Genomic DNA, 15,360 nt, shown 5'->3' on the forward strand with positions numbered 1-15,360 from the left:
TCCAAGTTTGGTGAGGATTGGATTTCAGAGGTCTGAGTTATGCCCCCCCCCTCTTGAGTGGAAACTGGAAGGGGGAGCATTTTTGTCAACCCAGCACAACCAGGGCAGTATGCCCTGAGCAGAAAATATAAAACCTAACTGAAATTAGCTAGGACCTGAAAGGTTGGATGTCTATGCAATATGACCTGAGACAACTTGAGAGTCAAATCAGTGTACAATAACATATGCAGGGATAGTAGCATCAAACCCTGAGTCATGTGTAGTTGTGTTGACTTCAAGCCCTTAGAAGGAACCAGATGTGGTGGCTTGAAATCCTGACAAGGAATTAGATGTAGAGGCACAAAGCCCCGAGAAGGGTTTAGACGTAGTGGCTGGAAATTGACATGATGGGTCAAAACCCTGAGAAGAAAGTCAGTGTGGTGTATCAAAGCACTTAGATGGAAGTTGATGTGATAGGTCAAAGCTCTGAGATAGGAGTAGACATGGTGGCTCAAAAGCATTGAGTCATATATAATGGTGGCTCCAAGCCCTGAGATGTGGTTATGCATAGTGGCCATCTCCTTGTTGAGTCAAGTGAGTTACTGCTTCCAGAATTCTGAAGAACAGATAGACAGACAGAATGCAGAAACATTTCCACAGGCTGACCAGAAAATGGGGACCCACAGTTGGAGCATATGGGAGGCACAGCTGCTTTCACAGCTCTGAGTCAACCTTTGACCCAAACATGAACCAACATGCAACAACATATTTAGATATAGTGAAGCCAAGCCCTGAGTCTACCTAACACTCAAACCCAAACATGTGCATGTGGTGGCTCCAAGATCTTAGTCCACCCTGACACCAAAGCACAAACGAGTGATGCATCCAGCGGAAGCCCTGAAAAGGAATTGTATGGTGTATCAAAAGCCCTGAGAGGAGTAGAAATGATGGTTCAAAGTCCCAAGAAGAAAGTTGATGTGGTGGGTCAAAACCCTGAAACGGAAGTAGATGTGGTTTGGAAGTCCTGATTGCTCAAAAGCCCCGAGTCTGCCCTAGCACCCCCAAAGCATGCAATGATATATGTCGATGAAGTGGCTCCAAGTGCTGAGTCCATGCTAACACCCAAATACAAACCAACATGAAATGGCTTGAAGCCCTGAGATGGAAGTGGACATGGTGAGTCAAAGCCCGAAGACAGAGGTGGACATGGTGACTTGAAGCCTTGAGAAGGAAGTAGATTTGATGAGTCAAAGCCCTGAGACAGAAGTAGATGTTGTGGATCAAAGCCTTGACAAAGAAATAGATATCATGGATCAAAGTCCTGGGAAGAAAGTCATGTTATGACACATGTAGATGGGGTAGCTCCAACCCCTAAATCTACCCCTGATACCCAAAGCATGCAGTCACATATGTTGAAGTGGTGGCTATAAGCCCTGAGAAGGCAGTGGATGTAGTAGGTGGCTCTAAAACCTGGGGCAGTGGGGGAAGATCGATGGGGCCCCTCTGGTGTCAAACTGCGACTTAGTTATCTTAGTTAAATCAGGGATAAAATGTTTGAGGTAAGTCAATAATGACTCTGTGGTAGCTTAGTAGTCAGAAAGTCCAGTTAATTTGTTTCCAGCAAGTGTTACATTTTTCACAAGATTCTAAAATATTTGAGGTGAGATGCTTTGGTTTCACTGCCTGTTAAAAACTTCAGTATAAATTCTTAAGTTTAACAGATTCTTCAACTTTAAAAAGGTAGGGGCACACTACCGAGTACCCAAAATCCTTCTCTAAACAAACCAGGGATCACTTTCTACTTTTTTGAGCTATCTTTTCAACTGGGCAGGGAATTACTTGTCTAAACTAGAAGATATGCCCCTTTTTCTAGTCAAATGGGGGTCTTCAGCAATCTTTCTCCTTGCCAACCTTCCCAGTCTTCAGTCAGTGCTAAATTTAGTTCTGTTTGGCAGACAGCTCCCAACTCTTTCTTCTCAACTGACACTATCCAGTGCATCCATTTGAGCAGCTTGTCACTCAGAGGGTCTCTGGCTCTGTGAAGCATTAATCTTTCAGTTCATTACAGGTTTATACAGCACTTATGAGCTTTCACAACATGTGAATTTTTTTTGGGGGGGGGGAAATTGCTTTTTGATTTTATTTTCATTTAGGTTTTTCTTCCATTTTCAGTTCCATATATTTTGCAGTGGTTAGCATAATTTGTTCAAGGCATATTTCAGTATTGGACAACATTTACATGACTTATTTCCATGCTTCTTTTGTGTCTTTAAAGATGGGGATACCAGTGCAACAGAAAGTGGTGATGAGGTCCCTGTAGAATTATATACTGCTTTTCAACACACACCAACTACAATTACTCTGACTGCTACACGAGTTACCAAGGTCACTGAAAAGAAACGGAAGAAAAGTGGAGAGAAAGAACAAAACATCACAAAATGTAAAAAGGTAAACCTATATAATCTCAAACGACTTTGTCTTGTTAGTAATTCATTATTTCAAACTGAAGTATCACCATTCTGTACAGGTGCCTTTAGAAATGTAAAAATATGACCATGCAGAGATGGGAAATCAGGGTCACTTGGTTTTTCTCCCACTAAAATGACCATAGAGATAGGTTACTACTGAATAGAATGAAACCATAGAGCTGAGTTAGTATATGGATGCTAAGATCTCAAAGGAATGAGATGGAAGCAGGGGCCTATAGAAAGAAAAGTAGATTAAAGGCAGCTGGTAAGGGAAGCTGGTGTAGGGCCTCTGAGCTATCAAAACAAATCCTGTCTATTTCTAAGGCCACAAAATATGAACATTACCATTAATAGCTATCATTACTAGCCAAAAGATATAACAGATGAAAATAATGTGAACAGGAGAAAGCCTCAGTAAAGACAATATATATTTAGCTCTTTTAGATGTATATAAATAACAACCAAATACAAAATAAGGTACAGTTTAAATTATAGAGTGTCTCAAGGATAGCTAATTCTCTTGCATGGACTTGATATTCTGCAAGTAGTAGAGCATTCACTAAGAAAAATTTTAGCCAAGGAAAATTATTGACCCAAAATTGGAACTGTTGGGGGGGGGGAGAGGAAAAACATGTGGCAAAACAAGAAAAAGGGGGGCTTCAAAATCCCCTAAAGAGGGGAAATAACATCTCCTAATGTTTAAATTAATAACTTCCTGATCTAATCTCCTCAGTGATTACAAAAACTTTATAACATTTGGTATATCAATAGAAGAGCAAATTAAACCCCAAATTCACTATCTTATCCTCCATTATTACCCCCAGATTATCTATGGGAGTAACACTGAGTCCGTCTTAAAAGCTCTGGTAAAGTCTCACAATCTAAAGAAGAGCTTAAATTTTACTGCAGCTTCCCAAGCCAAAAGAGAAATATGGCTATAACTAGTTTCCAGCAGTAAATTAGAATTTGAAATGCAGTTAGAAGCTTGCAAAAGAGTGTACAAGAATGAAACCTGCAATGCCTCTAGCCTAGCTATAGCTGCTAAGATCCAAATATAGCTCTGTATAGTAAGGAAGACAGGTTATTTGCTCAGTAAATCTCCAAAACCATTGGAATAGGTTGGCTCCCAGATTGAAAAAATAGCAGCAAAGTGAGATTTCATTTCTTCCCAAATGTGATGAAGATCAATGGTTCATTTTAGCCTTTATTATGGCCCATGGAATAAATGAATATAATATAATATAAAAATATAATATAAAAAAATAATATAAAATAAGTAGAGTAGACCAGGTACTGGAAGCTGTAAAATGAAATCTAAGATAACAAAATGAGCACAGTTTCTCGGTTTTAGAATAGTCTGATACTCCTCTTTGACATGCCATTGATTCTACAATAATCTTGAACAAATTGGACAAAATGGAGAGTAAAACTTGCTGTACTAATAGTAAAATGAGCATTCATGAAGCAATTTTTTTTTCATTGTGATGCTGAAAGCTTTTCTTTTTTGAACGTTTTTAGGAAGTTTTGCTTTGGGTTTTCTTCTGCAAAAGACACATTTTGTGAAGTTGTTACTGTTTTCGTCCAGATAATATCTGCTTAATTAAAAAAATTTTAACATGGCAGTTGCTTATGTATTTCAGGCTTTTCGTGAAGGTTCTCGAAAATCCTCAAGAGTTAAGGTAAACAGAACTTCTGTTGAAATGCTAAATACTTGCAATTCCATCATTCGAGTTGATTTTGGTATAATGTTTTCCTATCCATTTTCTAATTTCATAGGGGAGTTGGGAGGTAATAAATTGGTTTGTACCATGTATTCCTCACTTCATTATTATAATTTTGAATGTGTGAATAAACACAACAAATACCAGAGACTGGACTTTCATGCCCTGCATCACTTAAAACTCAACACTTTAATTTAGCTGTTAATTAAAGTAGTTTCATGTGTGTGAATGCATCCTGTGTATTAGCTTTTTTAAACAAAAGATCAATTAAATAGTTCATAAAACTAGCACTATTTGTTGTTTGCATATAGGTGAAAGTTAGTGCCAACCAGATATGTGAGGGCTTGACAAATTAAAGGGGAAAAGGTGTCAAGAACTGTTTAATGGAAGTTGGAAAAAGCTCCCACAAAATATTGTATTATAGAAAGAGATCAATGTTTAAAAATACTTTTTTCTGTCCTTTGTTTCTTCAGAATGTTTTCTAGTAACTTAAGTCAGACATTCTACAGTATTAGTTAGTTACAATTCCTGCATATCCTGTAGAGATGTACAATTTTCAGAACCTCTTGATTGCTTTAGATTCTTTCATCTTCTGCAGCATGTGAAAAGGAGTGCTCTCTGTTCAGCAGGATACACACAGTAATTCAGTCCATGGAAACTTTATTTCTTTGAGGTCGAAAATGATGAAAATAACAGTTCAGAATTGGATTAACTTTTAGATCCTTTCAAATTTTGAGATGGTAGTGCTTTGAAAGATATAATTATTGTTTAAATGACATGTGGTTAATTGTCCACATCTGTCACATTAATAGTAACAAAGATCAGTGTTGTGCTAGAAGTTTAATATGCAAATTTACTGATAGTCCTTCTTGCCATTCCTGTTGAGGCAGACTGTTTCTTTTTTATCAGTTGGAAAAAAAGTGTTTGTGATGTTTACTGTACAGGTACCGCTGGTGAACAGATAATAGCAGTGTGTGTTTGCTGGTTCTAAATCAGCCACCACCTCTTAATTTCATAAACTCATCCCCAGTGCCCCCTCCCTACCCTGAAAAATAAATAAAATTTTGAATTATATAGAACTTGCTATTTCACTCAGGAAGATGCAATTCAGAGCAGTAATAATTTCCCATTTTTTCAAAATCCAGTTAAAAGCTTTTAGTTGAATTCAACAAAATTGTAGAACTTGATCCAGTGATAGCAACTTTTCAAAGTAAGATATTCCCTTAAGCGAGCAGTTTAGATAGTACATTTAGTAAAAGTCACTGTTCAGTAAATTCTTATTTATTTAGATTTTTATACCGCCTTTCCATACGGCTCTGGGTGGTTTAATGCAATGTGGGGGCTTGATGAAGTGATACCAGTTTCTCAATGTCTGGTCTAACGTCACTTAGTAGGAGCCTAAATCACCACACTTGATAATCTGGAGTTGATTTCTTTACTTGGAGAATATAGATCACAATCCTAAAACTACATTCCTCCAAATATAATGTTGGAAGTGCAACTTCTTAACCACTGTTCATAATATTGAATTATGATCAGAAATTTCATTCTGTTACCAAAACTGTTGGAACAGTTTCTTAAACATGGGCTTAGTGTTATTTTGTAGTTCAGTAAGTTCTACTACTACTATCCCAACTTTCTCAGCATCTGAAAATAGATTTTTCTCCTTCAGTGAGGATAATCATCCAAGCCAGTTAGGTTACACCTTCTCTTGCTCCCGTCAGAACTATGCAAATTTTGTATGACTCCTAGATCAGAGTGAGGCTGCCCTTCAAATTTTGATAGATCTACAGCTCCAGCAGGACACTCAAGCCTAGCTCTGTTTAAAAACAACACAACCGTTATCATTTCCATCACAGTGGAAGAGCACAGCTCTAAGAGAGCTCTGAAACCAAGATTTACAAAAAATAAATAATAATTAAAGGTTTGATGCCTTTCCTGACTGAGGCTTTGAGTGCAGGAGAAAGGCAAGGTAAAGGTGTTAATCCCGTGGTCATGGTTTCAAACAAGGCAGGAAGATCCAAGGCTTTGGGTTTCTCTTCTGCCCTTTAGATGCTGCTGATGCAAGCCTTATTAAGGCCCAGGCAAATGCTTACTGGCCATGTGGAGTTTACAGCAATTGATTGTCCCAGTGCTGACTTGGAGGCTGCTAGGTCCTCAGGGACCATTCACACCAGCATTGCATGTGAGGCTCTCCCACCCAAAGCCCGGGGGTGCAATTACACAGGTTTGGATGCCAGACTGGGTGGTCTCTTTTCATAGAAAATTTTCTTTTCACCTGATCCCAGCCAGCTTTCCCAAACCTTCCAACAGACCTGGGAAGCCCCAGTATGGCAGGTGCCATGTTTGCCTGCCTTTTTCAGTCAAGTCAGAGCAGATTGGATGCACAGGCATAGAGGTTGGGCCTTGGGTGAACCCACCACAAATACGTTTTTCACCCTCGGGCACGCAGGGGGAATGAAGTGCCAATGGCTACAGATTGTCCCAGGTATGGAACTGAAAGTGGGCAGAGGAGGCCTGACTGCTGGGAGTGCAAAAGACACCAAGCAAAAAGGAGAAGTTCGTCATCTTTATCCTCACCAAGATCATCCTCCTGAGAGGAAAATTTCCTAGACCCAAATGCCTTAAAAAGCAGCAAAATAAAAGTAACCACAGCATAAGGGGGCAGAGGATTAAGAGGATATATCTTCATCTTTTTCAAGGGGATCTCTAAGGCGGTGACAAGAACCATCTTGGAAAAAATTTCATCATGACCCATTATGCACGGGGGTTTTAGCGCACATTCAGGGTGGAATGGCGGTGACTAAAATCACCGATAACGCACGGTGCCGGCTACAACCGGCTGCAGCTTCGGTGCATGCCGCCGAAAAAGCCGCGTCAGCGAAACGCAGAAGAAAATGCAGCTTCCGGGTGACCGGGGCGCAACCAAAAGCGGCGCCCGGATTGCCGCGTGCATAATCGGTTACTCTGGGTTTTGCCGCCGTCGGGCCCCACCCCGTGCATAACCGGTGTGCGTCGCGTCTTCCCCCTCCGCGTTTTCCATGTGACTCGAAATCGCCGTTTTGGTGGCCGTGCATAATGGGCCCATGTGGCAGCAGAATCAGAATCAGACTCTAGGGTGGAGGAGATATGTTCAATCAATACCTCCATAGTGGCAAGTTCTGATAAGGAGAAAGGGGAATGGTCGGGGGAGGACTCTTGTCTCTGACAGCTCCTGTAGACTTTTCCAACCTGAGAAGTATCAGAGGCTGCTAAAGAATGCCACAGCCACTTGAAATGATCAAGTAGAGTAATTAAAGAAACTAAGCTCCTCAACCTCCTCCAGTCTGGATGGAAGAGTTTTCCTGAACTGGATGGAGTTTTCTGCACTGGCATTTGTCACTTTGCCCCTTTCCTGATTTATTTGACAAGATACTAAGAACGGAAAAGGCTGTATTTGGCAGTGGTAATACTTTAAATAGCACTGGCAAAAAAATTATGCATTGTCAGAAGGGTCTGATGAATATGCAAGCAGACTGATCAAACCAAAAGAACACAGACCCAGGAGAGTGGACTCTGAACCGAAACACCTTTCAAGATGTCACAGATTGCTGCAGGATGTCATTAATGGACCTGTTTGCATCATCCACTAACAGGTACCCAGATTCTTGTCAAGAAATTTTGAGATACTAGCAGAGTGCAAAGATATTCTTCTACACCAGTGGCTGTGTGGCCTACTATATGCCTTCCTTCCTTCAGACTCCTCTAATCAGCAGGGTGCTAAACAGGGAGCATAGGTGATTTTCATCACTCCATTCTAGTCATGAATCCTATGGTTTTTAGAGCTGGTGAAGATGTCAGGATTAGGGTTGGGTGCTTCAGCTGCCGAAGCGGCCGATCGCACTTGAAGCTTGCTAGTTGGCGGCCGAAGCACCCAACTCTAGTCAGGATGTCAGTGAGTGCTTTGTGGCAGTTATCTCTCAAGAGGGATCTGTTAACTCAAGGTCCTGTTTCTCAAGGTTTTGCACTCAGACCTAAAATGGATACAGCTAATACCATAGAAGTTCAGGAAATCGTGGACATTATGGTTCAAGGAAGGAGACCAGCAACTACCTGGTCTACTTTTAAATAGTGAGCCTCTAGTAGGAGCTTATGACTGGGGAAGGCACTGGCAAACCACCCCGTATTGAGTCTGCCATGAAAACGCTAGAGGGCGTCACCCCAAGGGTCAGACGTGACTCGGTGCTTGCACAGGGGATACCTTTACCTTTTAGTAGGAGCTTAGATCTACTCAAACCATTCCATAAGGACATGATGATGCTTCCATATGAGAGTTGGAGACAGGGTCTGAAACCAAATACTTTTAAAAAGCTAGTAACAGCTCTCACAGTAGTTCTGGGACACAGGGCACTGGTTAGAATTTCTGCAAACAGATATGTCAGGAAATTTCTAGAAGAAAAAGAATTCTTATGCTTTTCTCTACCAGAAGGAGTCTCAGAGTGGCTTACAATTGCCTTCCCTTTCTGCTCCCCACAGCAGACACTCTGTGAAGTAGGTGAGGCTGAGAGAGCTGTGATATTACTGCTTGGTCAGAACAGTGCCATGCAATTAGCTCTGCCAATCAAACACAGATTCCCTACTTAGAATCTATCCAAGGTGCTGCAGGTTCTGACAGAAATGCCCTTTGAACTCCTAATATCATTAATAAATAAATTAATAAATTAAAATTTATTTCATGGGAAGTTTCCTTTCTCATAGCTGTAACCTCTGCTAAAATAGTTTCAGAACTTGTGGGCATTATTGCTGTAGAGTGAATTATGTAATTTTCATAAAGATTCCATGGTACTGAAGACAGGACCCATCTTTTATTTATTCATTTATTTATTATATCAAATGTGAACTCTGCCCACCATCTAAACCGGCAGCTGATTAGTCCCTCTTTTAGTCCAAAATGATCACACCCCAAAGAAAGTTATACATAAATTTGCATAGCCCTGCTCTGTAGCAAGAGGAAATGTGACCTAGCCAGCTTGGGTGATTTTGCCTCATTGAAGAGAAGAAACCTTCAGGTAACCCCAATGTTTTAATCTCCCAATCTGAAATTTCCATCAAAAGAATATCCTCAAATTTCTCAGATTGCAGCATATCCAAATGGTCACAAAAAACTTTCAGTTCATCATATTGTATCTCACCTTTCTCTTCTAGCTCAGAGAGACTGGGATATTGGTATCTGTCACATTGACCCATATTGTGTCAGGATAGAGCTAACTTTGAAATAAACATAGATAACAAATTTGACCTTAATAAGATTGACATTTTTTTGCAACTACAAATTCATTTAATTGTACTTTGTAAGTAGTTCTGATAAATAAGAGTGTCATGCCTTATCTCTTTGAATTCATTACTGAACAAAACATTTGTGTCTTCAAAAAATTCCCCAACAGTGTCAAGGATATAAAAACATCTCACACAGTTGTGTTTTGATAGCTAATAAATTTAAAAATGATGCAGCAGGTATTCCAAATCTTCATTCTCAACACAGAGGTCCTGGGATAGTTTATCATTGAGTGGACAGGCTTTAGTTTTATCCACTGTAGTAATGACTTGTGCAGGCAGTGGCTCATATTTTGCAACTAGATGTTGGCAATGAATGACAAAGACATTTTGGACAGCATTTTTTAAGTAAGCAGCACACCCATGGTAGTGACCAGTCATCGGTGTATCAGTTGCCCAAGCAAGGATGTTAATAAGCAGAATTAATAAGCAGGATGTTAATAAGCAGAATTAGGGCTGATCCTGCGTTGAGCAGGGGGTTGGACTAGATGGTCTGAATGGCCCCTTCCAATTCTATGATTCTATGATATGTTTTCCTTTTCTTTGAAGAGCTGCTCAAGAACAAAATGTTGATTCCCCTTTAGTATCTATTTTTAGGTGGCTTACAAGTAACAACACTTGGACAAAACTTTTATCTTTTATAAAGTACACATAAGTAAGAAGCAAAGATCAATTCCATGGCAAAATTGACTCATCCAACAGTAATGCAAATTCTGTTGTCCCCTGTATACTGCACAATATATCTTCAGCATTTTCAGCTATTCCATCTATATGTATTTGCACTAAGTGTTGCATCACTATACACAGGCAGAAACTGAGAGTATCATTTGCCAGCATCTAGGCTCTAGCCTGGTCAGTCATAAATAAATTAACAACATGGTCAGAGGGGCCTACTTCCAGCAACACCTGGCTACTCACTTGCCTCTTAGTGACCCCTAATCCAACCAGCCTCCCAGGGAGCAGTACCACCCATTTTGGGAACTATTAATCTAGATAATCTTGACTGGCAAAGAGATTGCTTTGGATCCAAATAATCATAAGTGGTGCTATGCTTGCCAAATTGGTACTTCTTGATTCCTCCTTATTTTGCCTTCTCCTGTGTCACCAGAACTGCTCATCTGGCAGAGTATGCTCTGCAGTACAGGCAGCCAAAGCTTGCATGGGAAATCTGTGAAGACTGTAGATCTCTGCTTGTGTGAAGGGACGTGCTTTCCATTTAGTATAGATTTATGGGATAATGAAGATTTGAAAATAATGTGTTTTGTCCTTGTACTACAGTTCAGATCTAATACTGGATATTTTTAGTTTCCTCAAAACTGCCCTATCCTACCCTCTTTATGGTTTAAAAGTCTCCCAAAATCTGGTAAGGAAAAGCTTATTGTTAGGGTCAATAGAATTACATGATGTTGTGGGGACAGGAAACCAGAGTGCTGGAAAACTGGACAGAGTTGGCAGTGACTTTGAAAGGAAGAATCCAAGGAAACCATGCGCCATGCAGTATTTAAAGTGAGGATTGAAGGAGATGTAGGGAAGGCAGAACTGGGCCCAAGCCAGTGGATAATTGAGAAGCCGGGGGTTGCTGGGGTTCCCATCAAGAACAGGCACATTTTACCATCACTGCAACTTGGTGACCCTGGTAAACCATGAAGGCAATAATAAAAAAAGGAAAGAATGTGTAAGAGGGCTGAATTCCACACTGGTCTTCTTATTCACCAATTGCTCTGAAGTTTCTAATTTATATTTGTTAATTTGTGATCTTAGGGCTCAGCTCCAGAAATTGATCCTTCTGACAATTCAGGTTTTGGATGGGAAACGAAAATCAAGGCATGGATGGATCGTTATGAAGAGGCAAGCAACAACCAGTACAGCGAAGGTGTTCAAAGGGAGGCCCAAAGAATAGCTTTGAGATTAGGAAACGGAGAGGACAAAAAAGAAGTTATCGCCAGCAACGCAATTTTCAAGCCTCCGGTAGAGGTAAATGAAAGTAAAGTGAAGTAGGCCTCTGGCTTGCATGAAATAGCACTAACATCTTCCATGCCTGTAAGAAGAAATGGGGTCTGCTGCACTGGGAGCATCCTTCTTTTCTTATGGAGGTTTCTAAAGTTCTTGTTACAGGACAGCACTTCCTTGTTCATTAATTTAGTCACCCAACAAGGAATAACGTGTTATCTGTTATGAGGATCCATACTATTTAAAGGGGGGGAAACCTGTCATATCAGTATAATTGTAAACTTTGCAACACTGGTTTAAAATGTGGTATATGTAAACAAGCACTGAGCAAACCTAAGAGATGTGGTACCTCCTAATTGTTAAGTCCAGGTTTTAAACATTCTCCACTGTCTTACTCTATATAGATAGATTCTAAAATGTATTAAATACGACATCCAGTACCTGAAAATGGTTCTATACAGTGCTGTTGGTTCTGGAAGGAACTTCATTCATTCATTCATTCATTCATTCATTCATTCATTCATTCATTCATTCATTCATTCATTCATTCATTCATTATGGGATTCATATTCTGCCCTGTCATTGGAAATTCAGAGTGGATTACATCTTGTGCCATGCACAGAATCCCTACATAAAATTCAAGATTGATAACAATAAAAACTAATAAAATAAAATCTTGTGCAATTAAATTGTTAAGTATTAAATGGTGCTTTCTCTTATGGGGATGGGAGCGGGGAAGCCTACAGAAGCTGGAGTGGAGGTTCTTAGCCTGGTGGGGTCAGGCTAGGAGGCCAACAGTGTTAGATGTTATTTCTGGCCTGGCGGAACAGCTCTGTCTTGCCTCTCTTTGCCATGAGGAAGCAGACTGTGCCCAGCCAGTCTGAATACAAGCTTTTTGTGCTGCTTGTTTTCAAATAGAAACACCTTCCCTTGAAGTTACCAGCCATTGCAAGTACATAGAAGAAAAGAGATTTTCTTTGGGTTGATGTTACATGGCAATATAACATATATTGTGGTTTCTGATGTCCTGAGAGAGAGAGAGCTTAATGACTTCATGGCATCCAAACCAAACTGGTACTCTCTCTTCTTATACTATTACCTTCAGAGGAACTTTATACATGCATTCTGATGCACAATGATCTCTACTACTGTCGCTTTGCCAAATTGTGATGTAAATGTAGAAAACCAATATGTATCTCTTTTTAAAAGACATAAATATTCAGTTAGAGGATACGTCAGTAAGTGTTGGTATAAAGAACATGTGGTGCTCATGTATTGTGCCATGCAGTAAGAGTCTTTTTAGTCAAGTAAATGTAAAAGATTCCCTGTGTAGGTAGTCTGTGTTTCTCTCCCCCCCCCCCCCCCCCCCGTATGAAGCCACAGGCTCCACAGGGGGATGCAGGAAGAAAGCTGATCTGACTATATTTCACTCGCATTCACATTTGTTATAACATCATTCTGCCCTGGATTATTATTAACTTAACCACTTAGTGTGTTCTGATTCTTTTATTGTTCTGGGAAGATCCAGTCTAATTATAAACAGACTAAGTAAAAAATCCACCTGATTTTTAAAAACAAAACAAATATATAAACAAAGGAACATGTAACCTTATGTATATTTAGATGTCCCATACAGCTATTAATTTTTAGAATTGTGTCAACCTAGGTTGCAGCATTGTAACTATCTGTGCTTTTGAATGCGTATACCTTTTTTCTCAATGGAATTTGCTGTGGTGATCAAAAAGATTAAATATATAACTAACGGCTGTGCAGTAAAAATCACAATAATAATGTTCTTTCCAACATGAAAGATGAATAAATCACCATACATTAACTTAACATTAATAGTCACAGCACCTATGACTACCATTAAATCCCTTCTGAGTGGAAGACAATTATTGCTCCAATGCAGTGTGCATTACTTGAAAATTAGTAAATGCAGAACTAGGCCTAGTACCCATTAAAAGTACAGATTTTCCTTTCATTGTGTCCTGTGTTTCACCAATGGCAAAATTTAAGAGCCCGTTAGAGTGTTCTTACATCTAACCAAGACTTTTTACCTTCTGTTCCCTTTTATGAAACTTTGGGCCTTTAAAGATGTCATTCAGTATTTTCCCCAACTGTCCAAGTAAATATTCCAGTAAATTAGAAGAGGGACCAGAACACTATTATAGCACTAGCTGCCTATCATGCCATAGAAGGAATCTGCAAGCTATTTGATCACTTAATGTTGGTAGAGAGAGACTAAGCATAAAGGAAAGTTATCTTCTCAGATCTTGTAATAAGAAGCATCTTTGCTTCTTTCCCTCTAGCATCAGCATGGCGCACGTGACACACTCCTTGGAAGAATGTCCCTGCTTGCAGAGACCTTCGCCTAGATATAGGCCAATTCTCTTTTGATCAGAAGTGACACAATTACAAGAGGTGTGAGTTCCTTAGTTGTTGTGTCAAGAGTACAGTAAGATTTCGCTTAGAAAGGCATACTCCCACCTAAGGCTATTGAAACAATGCAAGAGGTTTCCTTCTCTTAGAAAGCAGAATGTTGACACTTTCATTAAAATGCATCTGTACTTTGCTCTTGCTTACAAATAAAAGAAGAGACTGCATATTTCATGTTTTTGCATTCCTTCTCTCCCCCCCACCAGTAGGTGTTAAAAACATCTTTGAAGAAAGAGTATCCTAATTTACATTGAAAGATTTGTTTTGGTTTACAAATCTCAGAATGAATTGATACTCTGAAGATGTCCTTTCCAAAAAACCAAATTAAGATGTTTACATAGATATAAACTGAATTATAGAGGCATTACTGCACTTGTTTATATCTTTATTAAGCGGCAGTAGCTAGTTTTTCCCTTTCCAGAGTAAGATCAGTTGGCTTTTTAAAAGAGAAATATCATTAACAAATTAGAATTACATGTTGTTCTTTATAGGCTATATTATAAACTGGTAATAGGACTAATCTGAATCACTTAATGAGACTCTGAAATTCTACTTTCCTTTTTCTAGAGCTATATTCAAAAAAATAAGAAAATCCTGAAAGCTGCCAAAGACTTGCCTCCAGATGCGCTGGTGATTGAATATCGAGGAAAGTTCATGCTGAGAGAACAATTCGAAGCTAATGGATATTTCTTTAAGAGGTAAATTGCTTTAAAATGTTGCTTTAATTATGCACAAGTTCTGAAGGATGCTTCAGTTACACCTACTTTTCTCATATTCTGGACCAACTTATGTCTTTCTCTGCTATCCACGTTTTCTTCATGTAATTTGAGTCTGGCTACTCCTCATATCCTTCATAGACCAGGTTTGTGTTCAGGCTGTTAATAACTTTGTACCCCCCTGCCTTTTCCATTCTCTCTTGAGCTTTGTTGTTATAGCCCAGCCTGCCTTCCTCACTCAAATCTTCTAGTTAAAGGTGCATCTCTTCTACCTGTCAGCTCCTCACAAGACATCCCATCTCTCTGTAATTTTCCCTTCCTCTTTCAGCAAAAAAAAAAAGGAGTATTTGGAAGGAGCTAAACCTGTGTCTGGACATCAACTTGATAATGATAACCCAAGTTTGAAGGAAATGCAGAAAATAAATTAGAGTGGGCACTTCGTACATCCTGTGCTGAGATCTCATATTCTCCTCTAATGGGGTGCTTCAAAAACAAGCATCCTACAGAAACCTAAGACCCAAAATCAGAAGAGATCCCCAAATTTCCCTACTGCTCCACTTATATTTTCCTGCACATATGAAGACAGCTTCTCTTTAAACATATTAACCAAACTTGTCTTTACTTAGCATAGTAACCTAACAGTTTATAATGTTCCACAAGCTTCCATGGACCACAGGTGTTTGCAGGGAAAGGAATTCGTTTACTAAACATAATTGCAGATGACTGGAAGGAAATGAAGTGTACTACTCTTTCCCCTCCTAGGTCAGCAGCCAG

At 39.6% G+C, this 15,360-nt stretch overlaps 1 protein-coding gene across 11 annotated transcripts in view; it reads left to right on the plus strand.

The window, feature by feature from the left end:
• KMT2E (lysine methyltransferase 2E (inactive)) overlaps positions 1-15,360 on the plus strand; it is an 85,282-nt gene that overhangs the window by 34,233 nt on the left and 35,689 nt on the right. For 10 of the 11 annotated variants that reach the window (XM_077338114.1, XM_077338118.1, XM_077338117.1 and 7 more), the window contains 4 exons: positions 2,255-2,427; positions 4,088-4,126; positions 11,243-11,455; positions 14,438-14,568. In XM_077338114.1, coding sequence (XP_077194229.1) covers positions 2,255-2,427; positions 4,088-4,126; positions 11,243-11,455; positions 14,438-14,568 — 556 coding nt within the window. Of the gene's footprint in view, positions 1-2,254; positions 2,428-4,087; positions 4,127-11,242; positions 11,456-13,753; positions 13,856-14,437; positions 14,569-15,360 lie in introns of those variants that run through there. The other variant, XM_077338119.1, reaches the window with a different exon arrangement.

The sequence above is a fragment of the Paroedura picta genome, chromosome 5 (genome assembly GCF_049243985.1).
Source record: "Paroedura picta isolate Pp20150507F chromosome 5, Ppicta_v3.0, whole genome shotgun sequence".
Classification (NCBI taxonomy): Eukaryota; Metazoa; Chordata; class Lepidosauria; order Squamata; family Gekkonidae; genus Paroedura; species Paroedura picta.